Source organism: Aspergillus pseudoviridinutans (assembly GCF_018340605.1).
Source record: "Aspergillus pseudoviridinutans IFM 55266 DNA, scaffold_1, whole genome shotgun sequence".
Lineage (NCBI taxonomy): Eukaryota > Fungi > Ascomycota > Eurotiomycetes > Eurotiales > Aspergillaceae > Aspergillus > Aspergillus pseudoviridinutans.
In genome coordinates this window covers 1,095,562-1,113,845 of record NW_025091281.1, presented here as the reverse complement: position 1 = coordinate 1,113,845, position 18,284 = coordinate 1,095,562, and the positions used below count along the sequence as shown (strand labels likewise).

Genomic DNA, 18,284 nt, shown 5'->3' with positions numbered 1-18,284 from the left:
TCAATCTACAAATGAGGAGAGGTGGCGGTGCGTGGTACGCGGGGGCGAAAGACGCTCTTCTTGGTCAACTTTGAAGAAGAGCAGAGTCAAGACTGGGTTCAGTGACGTATAGGTGACTCTCAGGGCGGGGATGAGGAGGGGTGACGATGGTTAGAAGATCGGAGGATATTCGGGTGGAGTGCTGAATAAGGCAGAAGAGAATCTTAAGAGGATGCCTTTCCTGTTGTGCGCGTCTTTACCCCTCGGTAGGTGCTCTAAATTATGATGATGATGATGATGTCGGAATATTAGGGTATTATGGAGAGTAGTTGGAGGATCCGGTTTGACTGGCGACAGACAGGACCGGGACAAGAGGACGATGAGGTCACCGGTTGGGTAATTGAGTGTGGTTTATTTGGCGGGGTGTGGGGTGGGGGAGTTCAGATTAGAGAGGTGATGATTAGTGGGAGTTATTAGAGGTAGATAGGAGGAAGAGACAGAAGAGGAGGGGATATGAAGAAGAAGCAGGAAGAAATCAATCAATTGTTTCATGAACACTCATCAGGACGTGGCAGACTCTTTATCCAAGAGGGTGGATCTTTTCTTGGGAGGAGAAGGAAGAATTAAAATTATTTTCTACATGCCCGTGCTTTACCTTCAGGCTTACAGGAAGAGGACTAGATCAGGTACCATATAGAGTAGAACAATCTGTAAGTTTTCTCTGTAGGGACTGCCCTGCCCTGGCTTTAGGATTAGAGGCAGGAGAAAGTCCATCCATTCATCCATGGCGGAGAAGTGGGTGCGTGGGGGACAAATCCTATTCTTTGCCTCTTGTTAACTTGCATCTTTTTAAGCTAGTTTTTTTTTTTCTGATCAGACGACCATCTGACTTCGTCAGCGTTGACATTTCCCCTTTCTTAGGAATAATATCTAGTCCAGTAACTGTACTTAGTACCTAAGAGCGCTACTATCCCCTAACTTCGTCCCAATCCTATCTTGTCCTTGTTTATCTTTATCCTCTTCTGAACTCTTTTGTCCTTAGTGTCTAGCTTGCTTTTTACCTTTCAATGCTATTTTCCTGGGTGTGGTTACAGACCTTCAGAGGCTCCAGGTCAGAATCGGCAAGGTACCCGAAATCCGATATGGAACTCTAGACCTTCTGGACGCATTTTGAGAACCAGCCAGATACTCCATCAACGCCGCTAAGAATAGTTTCGGACTTGCACATGACATTGATCCAGACCCATCGGTCTTGTAAATTCCATGAAGTTCTTACCTAGTATCATCACTATCCTGCCTACCCCAAAAACCATATATCTTCGAGCGACTGTTCAAGCGGTCAAGTCAAAATTCTAGGTTCATTAAAATAAGCTCATTTACAAACTCAATTCATTCAAAGTCGGAGAGGTAGGTACACCTATTAATCCGAGAGGCCATATTGAATCTTTCTAGTCCGATGTATGCGACTAGTCTTGTACTGCAGCGTGCAGACACATGCAGATCCAGACACGGAGTCTGGAACTGGAAGACTGGAACTCATCCCTTTACTACCAGGACAGTATACCTTATTCCGAAAACGAGCATAAAACCTGCAGAGGGATCAGAAGGGACCCTCCTGTTCGCGTACTCCGCTATCATCCTTTAGATAAATTGTCGATCAAGCACATGTGCCACATGACAATGTTCAATTTTCTTCTCGTCCGAATGTACCTAGTACTACTCCGTACTACGATATGATCTAGAACCCGCAATTCAATTAATAATTCCTTGCTACTCGGTCTGTAAATTTACGTACCCAGTATGCATCCCCCTATTGGACATGTTCTTTATTCCGTACATCGGCATTTATCCCCTGTTGTAGAATCTAGATTGCTTCCCAGACAGAGAAGATCCAAATAAGCTTGGGAGATATCCCGGGCGGCGAAGGGCCTAGGAACGGTTGGCACGCTGGCACGCTGGCACGCTGGCAGCTCGTCCAGCGCTGTGATTTATGGAGAAATTTTGTCAAATCCGGATACTCGGTTCGGCTATTTTAGTCCTGGTCTATAGAGCCGGAAGATTTGTCTAAACACAGAGCAACTGCACGAGGCTCAGGCATCAAAATATTTTAGATGTCTAATCATAAATATTGTGATAAAGAAGAGGTTAATGACGCCCCTCATCTACAGTATTACGTTGATGAGGCCTACGGTACTACCAGTAGAACTGTAGTTATGGCGCAAATAGTGGGCGGATTGTGACGTCTTCAACCAGATTTAACCTGCCCGCTACTCCGGCTTCTCTCTTTACTCTTGCCTCTTTGGATCATTATTCTGCACCCAATGCCGAGAAACGAGCTGTTCCACCTTTAGATGATTGCGCAAACACATTGACTATTGACACTGCAAGGGTAGATCGTCCTGTCCATCATGAATAGCCTGGTGATACTCGGGATAAAACAGGGTGCTAGACTGAATTTAGAGAGAAATAGACAAAAAGAAAATAAAGAAAAGAATGCTGGCGCTGGCACTGGCACTGTACTAGCAGCAGATGCACAGTTCGGCCTAGTTGGCCAAAACGGACGGTAGTACGGCACCTACAGGCAGTCAGGCACTCAACGGGACGGAATCGTTGTTCTCTCTTAAGCGGGCCGAGTCCGACATACCTTCCGCACTTAGCTTTGGACTTTTGGGGGGTATGCCAAGCTAGAATCATTGACCCTTACGCCCCTCGCAGGTTTGCAGACTAGACTATACTCTTGTTCCGAGGCTTTCATACCTTACTTAAGATAGTCCGTTCTGATCCTGCAAGGCCGTTGTTTCCTACAATTGCAACTGTAACTCGTCATCGAGCTTTTTCGACTGGTCATGCAATATATCTTTAGCTTTTCGACTAATTCATACCTCGGTAGTGTCTACCTTTTACCCTACCAGTCTCTTCTAGTACGGTTATTCTACTCTGTATCTCTAGATTAATTGAACCAATCAAATGGAACGGTTTTGAATTCTCCAGACTAACCGTCGTGACGCTACTTCTCCGTACCCCTCTTCCGCTTAATCGAGCAATTTTCGAGAACCCACCGAATAAGTCTAAACTGTTCATATACAGTCCAATCGAAATTCAAACAAAAGAAAGCACCAGCGTCCGCCAGGTCATTGAATTCGCATGTAATCTACAAGAACTCGGTCAAAACAATGCGACGTCTTTCCTACTGTCACATTGAGCTGCCACAGGCAGCCCGGGATATCACCCACCCCCTCAATAGTTCATATCATGTGCTATGAGCATGTCAAAAATGCACAGTATCACATGTATCCCGCAAGTCTGTCATTTACTCAGCCTCCTCGCCGAGCTCAGCGCGGCGGCGAGCATCAGCCTCCTCCTTCTCCTTCTTCTGCAGGAAGAGCAGAGCGTTGATCTTGTCGGCGATCGTGTGCTCGGTGCTGATGGTGTTGGCGATCTGCTCACGGCCGATCAAGCTGGCCACGATGCTGGCTCCGACGACGAAGGTCAGGACGAAGCGGTACATGCCGTACCAGTGGGGAGCACGGCCGGCGGCAGCAGCGCGGGCGTCATTGTAGTACAGGAACGTGAAGGCGAGGAACTGGCTGATCAATGCATATTCGACGGGGAGCAGCAGGGTGGGCCAAGCAACGGCGGGGGCAATGACACCGGCAGCGTAGCGCCTGTAACCGTGCTTTCCACCGTATCCAGCCCATTCAAGACCCCAGTGAATAGCTCCAAGGAAAGAGAGGATCTTGAGGGTTGCTTCGCGTCAGATAGGGAGCTTGCACAGCCAGACGGATTTAACTCACCACAGCACCATAGCCGACCTGGATAGGCTCGAGCATGTGAAGCATCAGCTCGGCAGTCTGACCGGAGAAAATGAGGCCATCGCCAGTGGCGGTAGCGCGGTTGATCTCGTAGGAAAGGTAGACAGTCTCGAGGGAAGTAGCGAGGTAGGGGATAACACCAGCCATTCCGAGGTAGAGAGCCTCCTTGGGGGTTCCCTCAAGGCTGAAAGTGTCCTTAATGACTTTCTGAAGGTCATCAAACGCCAAGTTTTAGTAATATATTCAATACATAACCATAGGCATGGCAGGCCCGCGTCATGAATGCCAGTCTGGAAGCATATCAAAGAAAACGAACTTACCGCCTCGGTCTTGATACCCGCCATCATGTCGGTGTCCTCCTCGGCAACCTTGGCTTCCTGCAAACAAACATCAGCAATTGACCAGAACTCACAACACGGGCAGCACCGACCTTGGGGACGTTGCTAGAGCCGGGGACGCTGGAGGCATAGCGGACAAGCGCAGTGGTGACGGGCTTGCGGGTAGCCAGGGCCAAGCTGGATGCGCGAGCGGGAAAACGAGCGGAGGATGTCAGATGAGCCTTGAACACATTGCTGGAGAAAGTCGAGCGGGCGACCGAAGCATTGGAGCTAGAGATAGCCCTGAGCACAGAGCGGGCAACCGAGTTTCTGTACAGCATGGTTGACTGGGGTAGCTAATTTTTTCCGATGTTTGGTTAGTGATCAGGTCTGGAAAGCTCGGATAGGCGGGATATAGCCGGCAGAGGACCCAATTGAGGCTGCAAAGTGCTACAAAATGGCTTAGAAGATAGAGGCAAGACTGTTTACCTGATGCTTTACCGAGTTGAACTCGTAAGAGTGGAGATTTTGTGGTCGTGGAAGCAGTCAATCCTGAGGGCCAGGAATGAAGTGATACAATGATGAGGTGTGGTAACGTCTGGCTCCGGCACACCATACAGACCAATCCCGTAGCTGCCATTGGCAGTTGTTGCCTCAGGCATTAAAACCTTCAGTGACCTCGGATCGAAAAATAGACGCCATAACGGGATGACCCGAGGTCACGTGGATTAGTCAGCACAGCTCAAGGGTTGCAGCCCTAGGCATCTAACTAGATCCAGTCAGGACAAAGTCTCCAGGAAAGGACCGACGTCACTCCTCGCAAGGTTGCCCGCTCGAGATCCGCCGCGTCACGGCTGTTCAACGGCAACCATTACTAGGAACTGTTGGTACGCAGACCCCCCCTAATCAGTCGGCCAACCCATGTTTCCCCAGGCACAAAATAGATTCTCCGGAGAGCCATACATTTTCTTTACGACGCAATTGGGTAATCCGCTTGCCTTGATACCCAACTATCTACAGCCCTGACCACCATTATCTCATCCAGGTTTCCTGTCAAGTGGACACACGACCTACCGCTCTGACAGCTTGCTTTCATATTTGCCCCGTTATCCACGACATTGTCCGGTTTTGGAAGACAAATAGACTTCCTTCTTGAACTGGCTGGCCCGCATCACTCTTGAATGCGCATTTTGCCAACCACCTGGATGGCTAAGACTATCGTTACTTGCGAGTGTATCTAGAGCTCGCGCAGGTATGCCGTTTCCTGCGAATTTATTCCTCAAGCATTCCATATTTTCACCATCCACCAACTCGTTCAAACAAACATATAGCTCATCTTTCCAACACTGTCATCACTAGGTGCGAGTGATTGTTATCATCCGTCAGCAACCTCTGACCTTCCCTATCCCGACCTGGGTCACGGTCGCACCCCGCAGTCATGTTGGAAGGCTTGGTCGCAAACCTGCTCAATCGCTTCTTGGGCTATTATGTCAAGAATTTCGATGCAAAACAATTGAACATCGGTATTTGGTCCGGCGATGTCAAGCTTCGCAATCTCGAGCTGCGACGGGAGGCTCTTGATCAACTACACCTTCCCTTAAATGTTGTCGAAGGTCACCTCGGCGAGCTCACCCTGTCCATACCCTGGTCTAATCTGAGAGGGAAACCGGTCAAAGTTGAAATCGAAGATGTTTTTCTCCTAGCAGCCCCGAAGGAAGATGCGGACTATGATCCGGAGGAAGAGGAACGAAGAGCTTATAACCTCAAAATGGAAAAGATTGAGAGTGCGGAAATCCTGCGAGAGCGGAATACAGAGGGCATGAGCCAGGAGGAACAGCGACGGAACCAGAGCTTCACCCAGAGCCTCGTCACTGCCGTGGTTGACAACCTCCAAATATCCATCAAGAACGTGCACTTCCGATACGAGGACTCGGTTGCTTCACCGGGTCACCCTTTCGCCATCGGCCTTACACTGAAGGAACTCAGCGCTGTGAGCACTGATTCCGAATGGAACCCTACTTTCATCCAGTCGACCTCCACTACCACCCACAAACTAGCTACACTGGGTGCTCTATCGGTGTATTGGAACACCGATGCCGAGCTTCTGGGCACAGGACGAGGCTCTGACCTGGGCGCAGAAGCACAAGGCATCAGTCACGCGGAGCTGATTGAGAAACTAAGAACAGCCATTGAGAATGAAGAGAGCCACCAGTTTATGCTTCGCCCCGTGAGTGGCCGTGCTGGCTTGGAGTTGGATAAGTCAGGAAAGCATGACCGGCCAGCCATAAAAACACGGTTACTGTTTGACGAGCTTAGTTTCGTTCTGGACGATGATCAATATCGCGATGCTTTAATGCTAGTCGATCTTTTTCATTACTTCCTTCGTCATCAGGAGCACAAGAAGCTCCAGCCGAAATGCAGACCGAAAGAGGACCCCCGGGCATGGTTCAGATTCGCCGGAGAAGCTGTTCTCAGCAAAATCCACGACCGAAACAGGCGCTGGTCATGGGATTATATCAAAGAGCGACGGGACGACCGTATAGCCTACATTCATCTGTTCAAGAAGAAAAAGCGGGACGAACCCTTGTCTCCACAGGAGGCAGAGGATTTCGAATGTCTACAACGAAAGCTCAGTTACGACGATATTCGATTCTGGAGGTCATTGGCGAGAAATCAACTGCGGAAGGAGAATATTGGCGTCAAGAAGCCCGCACGACAACAAACTTGGTCAGAATGGATATGGGGCGCCAAGAAGGAGGAGTCTGAAGAGACCACAATGACCGAGGAGCAACGACAGGAGCTCTATAATGCCATCGACTGGGATGAGAAGAAAGCGATCGCCGAGAGTGTCGAAGTACCAAGAGAGTGGGTAAAGCTTCAAGTCAACTCCGGTCTCAGAGCCGGGAGTTTCACATTGAGGCGTGATCCCCACGGAAAGTGTAGCGAAGTCATGAAACTGGTGTTTGACAATCTACGAGCGAAGGCTTTACAGCGCCCGGATTCCTTCTTCATCGAAGTTGATCTAGGTGGGCTCAGAGTGTATGACGGAACAACCGAAGGTAGTCTGTTTCCACAGATAGTCAAAGTCAAGGATTCTCTTCCACAGTCCGAGGACAGTCAAGCGCAGTCTGCTGAAGGTGACGAGTTGCATCCGGAGGCAAACGATGAATACGAGGAGGCTGAGGATAACCTATTCCAATTCCAGCTTGAGAAGAACCCTCTGGAGGGTGACGCCGACTCGGTGGTGAAAGTCAAGATGAAGAGTATCGAGGTCATCTATAATCCGAGGTTTCTTGTGGAGATTGTCAAATTCTTCGAGCCCCCTGAACGACACATGGAGTCCATTGGTGCCCTCTTGGACTCGGCAGGAGCAACTGTCGAGGAAATCCGCCAGCAGACCCGAGCAGGCTTGGAGTTTGCCCTGGAGGAGCACAAGAAGGTTGATGCTCACTTCGACATACACGCGCCTCTCATTATCGTGCCAGAAAGCATTACACAAGAAAGCTCCCTCTGTCTCATCTTGGACGCAGGTCACATCAGTGTCAATAGTGAACTGGTCGATAGGCAGACCATGCGAGACCTCCAGGCCAAGCAGAAGCGTCAATACGATGAAAACGATTACAAGGAACTGGAACATTTGCTATACGATAGATTCCTGCTTAAGCTTGACTCCACCCAGGTTTTGATCGGCCCTGGAATTGAGAGCACTAAATCCCAACTCACGTCCGACGTCAAGACCCGAAACCTTCATATTATCGATCGTATAAACGTGGACTTTGTCTTGGAACTGTGTATAGTACCGAAAAGCACCGAGCTCACCAGGACTCGAATATCAGGCCATCTGCCGGAGTTACACGCTTCGATGTCTGATACAAAATACAAGGGTCTGATGAAATTGATCGACATCGCGATTCCACGATTTGACGAAGGAGGCGTTTCCGATCCTCCGCCCGCAAAGAGCTCGGGTGAATCGACAACAGTAGGGAATAGAGCAAGATCGGCTTCCTTCCAGCCCTCAATACCAAGGGAACTGCCTGTCGTCGACGAAGACTCAGATTCCGAGACAGATCCTGAGCAGACAAAGAAAAGTGTTGATAGACTGCCCAACATTCACCGCAAAGATTTTGAATTTAAGTTCACGGTTGGCTGTCTTCGTGGCTCATTGTTCCGGTCGGATCCAAATGACCAGTTTCGAGATCAATTGTTGGTTGAGCTTGTTGCCGAAGGTTTCGAATTAGACTATTACATGCGACCGTTCGATATGGTGGCAGAGATCGTTCTGCAGTCTCTGAGCGTGGACGACTACATTGAGGAAAACCCCATCCCTGACTTCAAGAGGATCATTTCCTCCAAGGGATTCGACGCAGACGAAGATAAGGACCTCTTTCACCTCAAATTTGTTCGAGTCAAGCCCGAGTCGCCCGAGTTTCTGTCTACCTACGAAGGTATAGCAATGAACCTTGATATGTCCATATCTACCATAAACCTTGTTGTCACTAGGAAGACACTTCTCACTCTACTGGATTTCGTTCTTCTCACCTTCACAAGCCCAGAGCAGCCAAGAACTCAGAAACCGTCCTCCGAACCGACTGTCCAGGACACCACTTCTCTCACTCAGGACACCGAACAGCCGGGAAAGATTCGGATCAAAGCTGACCTGAAGAGCATCGCCCTCATMCTAAACAATGACGGCGTCAGACTAGCTACATTGAGTCTTAACACTGCGGGCGTGGGAATTAACCTTGTTGGCCGCTCAATGCTTATCCAGTCTCGAATCGGTAGCTTAACCCTCATAGACGATGTCAATACCGGCGCTGCAGCAACCTCCGACCTTCGGAGGCTTTTGACCATCGAGGGTGACAACTTCGCTGATTTTAAATATGAGACCTTCGATCCCGAGAGCACAAATTACCCCGGTTACGACTCTGAGGTCTATCTGAGATCGGGTTCTATCAAAATCAATTTCCTGGAAGAGCCATATCGCAAGATCATCAACTTCCTTGTCAAGTTCGGCAAGATGCAGGCTATCTTTAATGCTGCCCGCCAGGCCGCTGCTAATCAAGCTAACCAGCTGCAAGAGAATGCTTCTAAGATGCGATTTGACGTCGTTGTCAAGACTCCAATCTTGGTCTTTCCCGGTGCCATGAGACCTGATCGGCCCCGCGACACAGTTACTGCCCATCTTGGAGAGATTTATGCTAAGAACACTTTTGTCCCTCTGGATGAGCATATGGAAAGCCCCGCCGTTAACCTGATTTCTTCAGGCATACGCAATATCCGCCTGACATCCAAGTTCCACTTCGGGGAAGATGTAGTCGAGGAGCTGGAGATGATCCAGAAAGTCAACTTGGACTTCAGCATCTGCTATCTGGAGCATCAGAAGGATAACCCACGTCCAGATATGGAAATCGAAGGGTCTATGTCTGCCATAAACCTTAGAGTGTCGCAAAAGCAGCTCAAATTTCTGCTAGAGCTCTCAAAAACTTTGCCCGGTGCTTTCTCGACCGATTATGAGCAGCAAGAACTCGAAGCCTTTGAAGATCTCCCTACATCTGTAACAGACACAAGCAAAGGAGCAGACTCGAAAATCGCTCAAACCCCCGAGGAGCATGAAAAGACCGCCGAGGAAACGGGTTTGGACGACGAGACCTGGGCCAAGCTAGATATGATTTTCAAGGTAGATAGTGTCGGCCTGGAACTTATTCTTGCAAAGGACGACGAGCCAGTGGGTGATCTGGAGGACTCGAGTCTGTCTAAGTTTTCGCTGAATGACACCAAAGTCAAATTGCGCATGCTTACCGATGGGTCTCTGGAATCCGAGCTCTTGATTCACTCCCTGTCTGTTCGGGACAGCCGCAATCAAGACACGAACAAATTCAGGAAGATCATGTCACTAATCAATAACGATGTGCAACAGCAATTCATGGCTAGTCTGTCTATGTCGCCTGGACCAGAGAAGCATCTTATTACGATGTTGACGATCGACAGCCCACGTATCATACTGGCGCTGGACTATTTGTCCGCTTTGCAGTCGTTTATGAACTCGGTTTTCACCGCAGAGGAGCCGGTGGCCTTAGCAGATATTGAGGAGACTGATGAAGCTTCTGAGCCAAGATCCAGTACCACAGAAAGTCCAGACCAAACTGCCATCACCACCCCAGGGGAGGACTCGACAAGCTCGGCCGGACAGACAACGATTTCATTCAGAGTGAACCTTGTCGACGCCCAGATTATCATGATTGCCAACCCTGCCATTGCACATACTGAGGCTATAGTGCTTGGTACAAAGCAAGTACTCTTCTCCCAGCAAAACGTCTCTACATTGCAGATCAACAAAGTCGGCATGTTCTTGTGTCGCATGGACAAATTCGAGACCAGTAGGCTGCGGATTTTGGACGATTTCACGCTGGAGCTGTCCATGGATAGTCGGCCACAGGAGAAAGGCTCATCGTTAACTTCCATAGACGTGCACATTGAACCGTTGGTGCTACGCCTTTCCCTCAGAGACATCTTGATGGCAATACAGATTGTCAATAAGGCCTCCGAAATGAGAGCAAACAGGACACAGGAAATAGAGGGCGGCGACGTGAAGAGGGTATCAGATGGTAGACAACCCAGCGCAAAGTCCGCTCGAAGGAGATCAAGCGCTGCGCGCTCGTCACATGCCCCTGCCTTGAAATCACGACGAGCATCGGGGGCGAGCGGCAAACCTGGTAATCAAGGAGCTTCTTTGCAACGCTCAGCTATATTGAAGCGCGAAGAACTGAGCGCGCAGATCGATGGCGTCAGAGTGATTCTCATAGGGGATCTGCATGACCTTCCATTGCTCGACTGGAGCGTCAAGAAATTCGCTGTTGATGTTCGTGATTGGTCGTCTGCACTGAATGCTGACACCAGCTTTGATACCTTCATCAACGTTTACAATTTCTCCAAGTCGGCCTGGGAACCACTCATTGAACCCTGGCAGCTCGGGTTTCACGTCGCCAAGGAGGTCGACCCAGAAGTCTTTTCAATCGATGCCTACTCACATAAGAACATGGAGCTCACTTTGACCTCAGCTACAATTGCATTGGCATCCAAGTCGTTCCAATTCCTCTCTACCGATGAAGATGTTCTTTCCAAACCCCGCGGAGCTGACGCACCCTACCGGATTCGCAATTATACCGGCTTCGATCTGCGTGTCTGGGCGGATGTCAGCACCGGCGAGGAAGGTCCGGCTGCTAAACTCTCTGACGGCGAAGAATACCCTTGGAGGTTCGAAGACTCGACTGCAGTACGTGAGACTCTTGCACCTGAAGGCCACGGCGGCGTCGTCGGGGTGAAACTCGAGGGGAGCGGCTTTGAGAGCATCAACCGCATTCCTGTGGCTAGGGAGGGCGAATTCTTGTATAGCCTCAAACCCAAGGCAGATGGCGTTCTCCATAGGCTTCTAGTCGAAGTTAAGCTGGGTACCGACAACGTGAAGTATATCACCTTCCGCTCGCCGATGGTTATCGAAAACAACACTCAAATACCGGTAGAGCTGGGCATCTTAAATCACAGAGAAGGACATCTCCTCAAGATTGAGAAGATTCTTCCTGGGGAAGCTCGACCTGCACCTGTAGGTGCCGCCTACTTGCATTCAGTCCTCATCCGTCCTGATCAGGGCTTCGGATATGAATGGTCAACAGAGCCACTGCACTGGAAAGATCTTCTGCGGCGACCTACTCGCACGATCAAGTGCATCAGCGAAAGCGGACAGCAGGCTCCGCCCTTCTACTTCCAAATGAATGCCACCTACAACCCCAAGGATTCCTTGACGAACGTCTATCCTTACATGCGTGTACGAATTTTCGCTCCGGTGGAGATTGAGAATCTATTACCATACGATTTCAAATACCGCATTTACGACAAGAACACAAAGAAGGACTGGACCAACTTCCTAAGGAAGGGCGGTGTCAGTCCGGTACATGTTGTTGAGCTATCTCATCTACTGCTTCTCAGTATTGACCTGGAGGACAGCGTCTTCAGGCAAAGCGAATTCGCCATCATTAACGGCAATGCGCAAGATTTCCGAAGGGAACACATGCTCTCACTCAAGGATGAACAAGGCATTCCGTTAAGACTGAAGCTCCATTACTTCAACGTTCCAGATAGTGGGGGCGCTTTCAAGGTGTCGATTTACAGTCCGTATCTTATCTTGAACAAGACAGGACTGCCAATGGAGATCCAGAGCAAGGCCTTCTTGCAATCAGCACGTTCCGCAGCTGGTCAGGGCCTGAACCCCGACCCAAGACAAGGCGGGCGGGCTCTCCCATACATGTATGCTTATCAATCGGAAGATCCGAAGAACCGATCTATTTTGAAGATAGGAGATTCCGCCTGGAGCAAGCCACAGAGTTTTGAGGCTCTTGGAAGCAACTTTGAAGTTGTCTTGCCCGATAGGCAAGGGAAATGTGAGTTCCATGCGGGGGTGTCTGTTATGGAGGGTGAAGGCAAATACAAGATGACCAAAGTCGTCACTATTTCTCCTCGCTTCATCCTGAAAAACAAGCTGAGTGAGGACATTTTGGTTCGCGAACCCGGATCATCGAACGTGCTTACCATCAAGAGCGGCGATTTGGTGCCCCTCCATTTCCTGCGCCAGATCGCAGAGAAGCAACTCTGCTTGTGCTTCCCCGGCGTGAACAATCAATGGTCATCGCCTTTCAACATTGCAGACGTTGGAACCGTACATGTGAAACTTGCCAAGGCAAATCAACGTCAGAGGCTTATCAAGGTTGATATCATCATGGAAGGCGCTACGCTTTTTATTCACTTCAGCTTGGAAACTCGAAATTGGCCCTTCTCCATGCGGAATGAGAGTGATTCTGAATTTATCTTCTATCAAGCTGTAAGCATTCCTGGGCAACATACGACTCCTATACATGCTAACGCACTGACTGCCCTTATAGAATCCAAACGTGGAGGATGACGAGGATGATCGAACAAGTGGCTGGCGGCCCATTCGCTACCGGCTCCCTCCCCGCAGCATCATGCCCTATGCATGGGATTATCCGGCTACGAAGAACAAGTCTCTCGTCTTGACATGCAATGGAAAGGAAAGGCATATCAGACTTACCGAGATAGGCAACCTGATACCGATGAGAATACCGCCTTCACGACCTGGAGAGCCGCAAAGGATTGTTGATATCAACATCGTGGCGGACGGGCCGACCCAGACCCTCGTCTTGTCAAATTTCAAGCAATCTCGAAGTCTTTATAAGCAACAGAATGCACAGACGTCCCAGACTAGTGTGTCAACGGGATTTGAGGTAAAGGAATTGGACTCAGATGTCAATTTCAAAGCTCAGCTACGTCTGGCGGGCATTGGGGTCTCGTTGATCAACAAGAACCTGAAGGAGCTGCTATATCTCACTTTCCGCGAAATCGAGATCAAGTTCAGGGAATCAAGAGTTTACCAGACTTTGAACACAACGATCAAATGGATCCAGATCGATAACCAACTTTATGGTGGCATATTCCCCATCCTGTTGTATCCAAGCGTTGTGCCAAAGACCGGAAAGGAAATGGAGGCCCATCCGATCTTCCACGCCATGGTTACCCGCGTAAAAGACGACTCTTACGGTGTACTTTACATCAAATATGCCACAGTGCTTCTTCAGCAGATGACACTTGAGCTTGACGAGGACTTCATCTTCGCCATGCTCGATTTTGCAAAGGTTCCTGGTGCTTCATGGTCCGAGGAGCAGGAAGGAAAACTCTGCGATGAAGATCTAAACATCCCAGAACCGCAGAATGAAAGTGCTAGCCAAGATGTGTACTTTGAGCTCCTTCATTTGCAGCCCATGCAGCTGGATATTTCCTTCATGCGGACAGAGAGGGTTAATGCCGAGAATACCATGCAGCCCTCCAACCCTCTCATGTTCTTCGTCAATGTTATATCCATGTCAATGGGCAACATCAACGACGCCCCCGTTCGCCTCAATGCTCTTATGTTAGAGAACGCTCGTGTCTCTTTCGGAATCCTTCTGAACAATATTCAGAGACATTACACTCAAGAATTCCTTCGTCAAGTCCACGTCATTCTTGGGTCGGCGGATTTCCTGGGAAATCCAGTGGGTCTGTTCAACAATGTCAGCTCTGGTGTTGCTGCTATCTTCTACGAGCCGTATCAGGGACTGGTCATGACCGATCGGCCTCAGGAACTGGGCATGGGTATTGCAAAAGGCGCTACAAGCTTTGTCAAGAAGTCCGTCTTTGGTTTCTCAGACAGTATGGCCAAATTCACCGGAAGCATGTCCAAGGGACTTGCTGCTGCCACGCTAGACAAAGAATTTCAAGATCAGCGGCGGATGTCGAAATCTCGGAATCGGCCAAAGCATGCATTGTATGGTATCACGGCCGGTGGAAATGCGTTCGCAACCAGCTTAGCAAGTGGCATTGGAGGACTTGCTCGCCACCCGCTGCAGGGTGCGGAGAAAGAAGGTCTCCAAGGTTTCATCAAGGGTGTCGGCAAGGGTGTACTTGGTCTGGCCACCAAGCCGGCAATAGGCGCCTTTGACCTTGCCTCAAGTACGTCGATCTTTAGGAAAATAAAGATGCTCATGCTGACTGTCGTCTAGATCTCGCCGAGGGCGTACGAAACACCACGACAGTGTTTGACGCGGAAGGTCTCGACCGTGTTCGCCTAACCCGTTTCATTGCCACGGACGGTATAGTGAGGCCATACTCGCAGCGCGAGGCTTTGGGTCAATTTTGGCTTAAGACAGCCGACGACGGCAAGTATTTCAACGAAGACTATATTGCGCACTTGGAGCTGCCGGGCAAGGACATGCTGGTCATGTTGACGTACGACCGAATAATGCTTGTGCGTAGCAAGAGACTTCGAACAGAATGGGATATCCGATTGACGGACATCCAAACCATTTCTAAGGAGCGGACTGGTATGAGCATTACGCTCAAGGGTGGTGCAAACGGCCCTTTCATTCCCGTGCAAGACGAGAGCTCGAGGAATTGGCTGTACCGCCAGATCGCCATTGGTAGGTCTATCCCAGATTACCTACGAAGTGAACCAATGCTAACCATCTGCAACAAAAGCTGTGAACGCATTCAATGAAAGGTACAATACGAGAGTTTGAGTTGGGATTCCTTCGATCTTAAATACTCAGGCCACGTCTATCAGACGAAGACCAACACGAGGACGCATGATGCATTGAATGTACTTGGTCAGATTTTACACTCGCATTCCTTCTTTCAGAGTATATAATTCTACCACAGCCCTTTTAGTGATGAACATGATATTGTCAATGTAAATAGCCACACCTTTTTCAAACAGAACTGACTCATTCTTTCTAATGGTGTCAAAGTAGTGTTCAGACTTTGTTACACTACCATCCGTAACCAGATCTGTTTCAAATTGATCTGCCAGTGTGCTTGAAGGGCATGCTTAGATTCATATAGTCGTGATCAGACGAAGCTTTCATTTCATCACATCTGTAAATATAGACTTATCATAGAGAAAATAAAGTGAACATGGGTATCATCAACCTCCCAGATGAACGCGCAGAAACAGAGGCTCCAGGGGAGCCTAGAGTACTTGAGACAAGGCCGATACGTCACTTGCCCTCGGCACGCTCCACAAGCCGGTCCTCCAGCCCCATAGGCTCCCATATGTCCTTCGCTTTCTTGTTTTGAACCCAGACAACATCTCCCTGTACAAATGCAACCACCCCGCCCTTCCCGGTGGCACTGGCCGTGATGCGGAACAGAGGCTGGCCGTTCTGCGGGTGGGCTTCCCGCAGGGGCAGGATGATAAGGCCCTGCTCCATGCACCACGATTCGAGAATATCCTTGAAGGCGATCTCCTCGACGACMTTGGGCTTGCGAGGTGGTGCAGGCGCCTCTGGAGCAGGGCGTGGTACGTCTTCTGCGGGGGCCGGTTGCGCTGCGACGGTGGGGGCTGGCAGCTCGGTGGCGGGGTCATCCAGGCGGGACGCAAGGTCCATTTGTTGAAGACCTTTGTTCCATTCGTCGTCGACCACGGCGAGCTCGTTGATCTCTGCGGGGATCTGAGTGCGCCACCAGGAGAACCATTCGCCGACCTCTTCGAAGTTTGGATCGTTCGTAAGCCAGATGTATAGGATTTTGTGCCATTTAGGGAAGAATTCTGCCACCAAAAGAAGGCCAATGACATTGGGCTTGAAGAATCCTTTCCACTTGAGGATATCCTCTAAAGCAGTCAAGTCCTGGTCTTGAGGGTTTACCTCGAAGTCGTCCCGCAGATGAAGCGCAAGTCGGGGCAGCAGCTGGTTACGTAGGGTAACATCGAACTCAGACCCTAGCGCGTCTCGCCAGAGTTCGATACCACTTATCAGACCCTTACGGAGATCCCACGAACGCAGGATCTCACGGAACTTCTTTTTCGCATCTGAAAGTAGACCCGTGGGTTGTGTCGGATTCGTGTGACGCTCGTCCAAGTATTGGAGCCAAGTGAAGAGCCACCATGGAGAGCGCGAGCCCTGATGGGAAGAGGGATGACGCCTGCTGCTGCTCCTGGGCTTCCACTCCTTCAGACCGCCGCTGAGCTTGGGAACGACGAGCTGGTCGAGCACGTTTGCGAACACGAAGTTTGGTAGGATCTCTTTCCAGGATACGATCAGTGATGTGGCAGGGGCCGGGTCGAACACGTCCCAGTCGTTAATGAGCGCAGAGCGGACTCGGGGGAGCCAAAGAGTGTAGATCATAGTTTCATATGGCGACGTCGCTGGCCTTGACAAGGCTTCGTCGTTTTTCTTCCTGCTCAGAAGGGGCTGAAGACGACGAAGATTGGATACAAGAAATGTCGGCTCCTGAAGAGGATCCCAATCCTCCATCGCTTGGCGGAAGAGGGGGTGAATAGCAGCGACCGCCGTCTCTGATAGTCGATACTCGTCGATCTCGCTTCGGTACTTCATCTCTATCGATTCGAGCTTGCTGGTCAATTCGTCAAACCGTGCAAGCGTACTGTCTCCTTCGAAAATTTCCAGCTGCCCAATAGCGGTGATAAGGTCCGTGAGTTGATCTGTCTTGAGCTGATTGGTGTCCAGTTGTTCCACGATCTGAGCTTCCTCCAACTCAGCAAACTTCTTTCGTTCAGTCAACCCTTTCCATTCATCGGCAAAGGCCTCGAGGTCATGACGCGCTCGTCGCGCGATCTTCAATGCCTCTCCTTCACCTTGATTGACAAACTCCAAAGGAGTCATCAGGCCGGCTGTGGAGGTCAGAACTCGCTGTTCCTTGCCAGTAGCATCAATCAGCGACTTTAACACGTTTGGCACCTCCAGACCATCCATGTCCGCCTCAATTTCGCGTGCGGTCCTGAACCGAGGTTTCGCTCGAGGGACCGGTGTCCCCGTCCCACTCCTGCTCTCCCGTTGACGCTCTTCCTTCTTTTTCCGTCGTCTTGTCCGTTCTTCATCTGAGCTGTCTTCAACGACTTCACCTCGAGCAGCTGCTTGTCGCTTCTCCTCCTCTCGAGCTTGTTTCGTCTTCTCGCGAACGGCACCCAACCCAGCGCCCATCGGTCGCGCTTGCGCCTCGATCGGGTTGACGATACCCTGTCCACTCGCACCCAAACCTTGCCCTTCTTTGTAACCCATTTTAGCCATCATACGCGCAGCGAAAGAATTCCCTCCACCGCTGATGCCTTTGCCGGTATTGGCATTTCCGCCTCGGGGGGCAGAGGTGGCTGACTCTATGTTGTTATTCCACGGATTGCGACGGGCACTTCCCAGGCCGAAAGAAGGAGGCGATTCGGAGCGAGGGGAAGCTCTCGCAAAGCCGCGAAAGCCTGTAGGAGGGCGAGCATCTTCCTCATCTGAGCTCATATGGACGATTTTACGCTTCTGGCCAGCGAATGACGAGGAGGTCGGTGACTCCATGGCCGGTCTAACGGGGCAAACGCAATGAAAGCACGGTTGGAAGTCACTGCCTTTTCAGTTTAACTGAGGGCGTGCAAAGTGAGGCTGATCTGATCTATGAAAAATCCATGAAAAATGAGCTGGCAACGACGACGTGTGATCGGCTTCTAGAACATGATAATAATAAACCCGTATCTGATTTCTTTCGTAATCGTTCGGGCGGTGACGGGGCGGGGAAACGCGAGCTCCGAGGCGAGAGAAACAATGACGTTTGTTTCCCGTCTCATCCTTCGAGT

General features: G+C 50.2%; 3 protein-coding genes across 3 annotated transcripts; 1 reads left to right on the top strand and 2 right to left on the bottom strand.

Annotated features, from left to right (window-relative positions):
- Positions 1 to 3,289: 3,289 nt before the first annotated feature.
- Positions 3,290 to 4,449, bottom strand: Asppvi_000411 (DUF3429 domain-containing protein; the record flags this gene model as incomplete). The annotated part of the gene is made up of 4 exons (XM_043296720.1): positions 3,290 to 3,715; positions 3,774 to 3,998; positions 4,112 to 4,168; positions 4,222 to 4,449. 4 exons carry the CDS (start codon positions 4,447 to 4,449, stop codon positions 3,290 to 3,292), a joined length of 936 nt encoding a protein of 311 aa, XP_043152655.1.
- Positions 4,450 to 5,546: 1,097 nt separating this feature from the next.
- Asppvi_000410 (membrane morphogenesis protein VPS13) lies at positions 5,547 to 15,228 on the top strand (the record flags this gene model as incomplete). Its single annotated transcript, XM_043296719.1, has 4 exons — positions 5,547 to 12,980; positions 13,042 to 14,662; positions 14,713 to 15,129; positions 15,188 to 15,228. The coding sequence occupies 4 exons, from the start codon at positions 5,547 to 5,549 to the stop codon at positions 15,226 to 15,228; spliced, it is 9,513 nt and encodes a 3,170-aa protein (XP_043152654.1).
- A 477-nt stretch (positions 15,229 to 15,705) lies between these two features.
- Asppvi_000409 (putative G-patch domain protein (TFIP11)) lies at positions 15,706 to 18,009 on the bottom strand (the record flags this gene model as incomplete). The annotated part of the gene is made up of 1 exon (XM_043296718.1): positions 15,706 to 18,009. One exon carries the CDS (start codon positions 18,007 to 18,009, stop codon positions 15,706 to 15,708), a length of 2,304 nt encoding a protein of 767 aa, XP_043152653.1.
- Between the last annotated feature and the right edge of the window lie 275 nt (positions 18,010 to 18,284).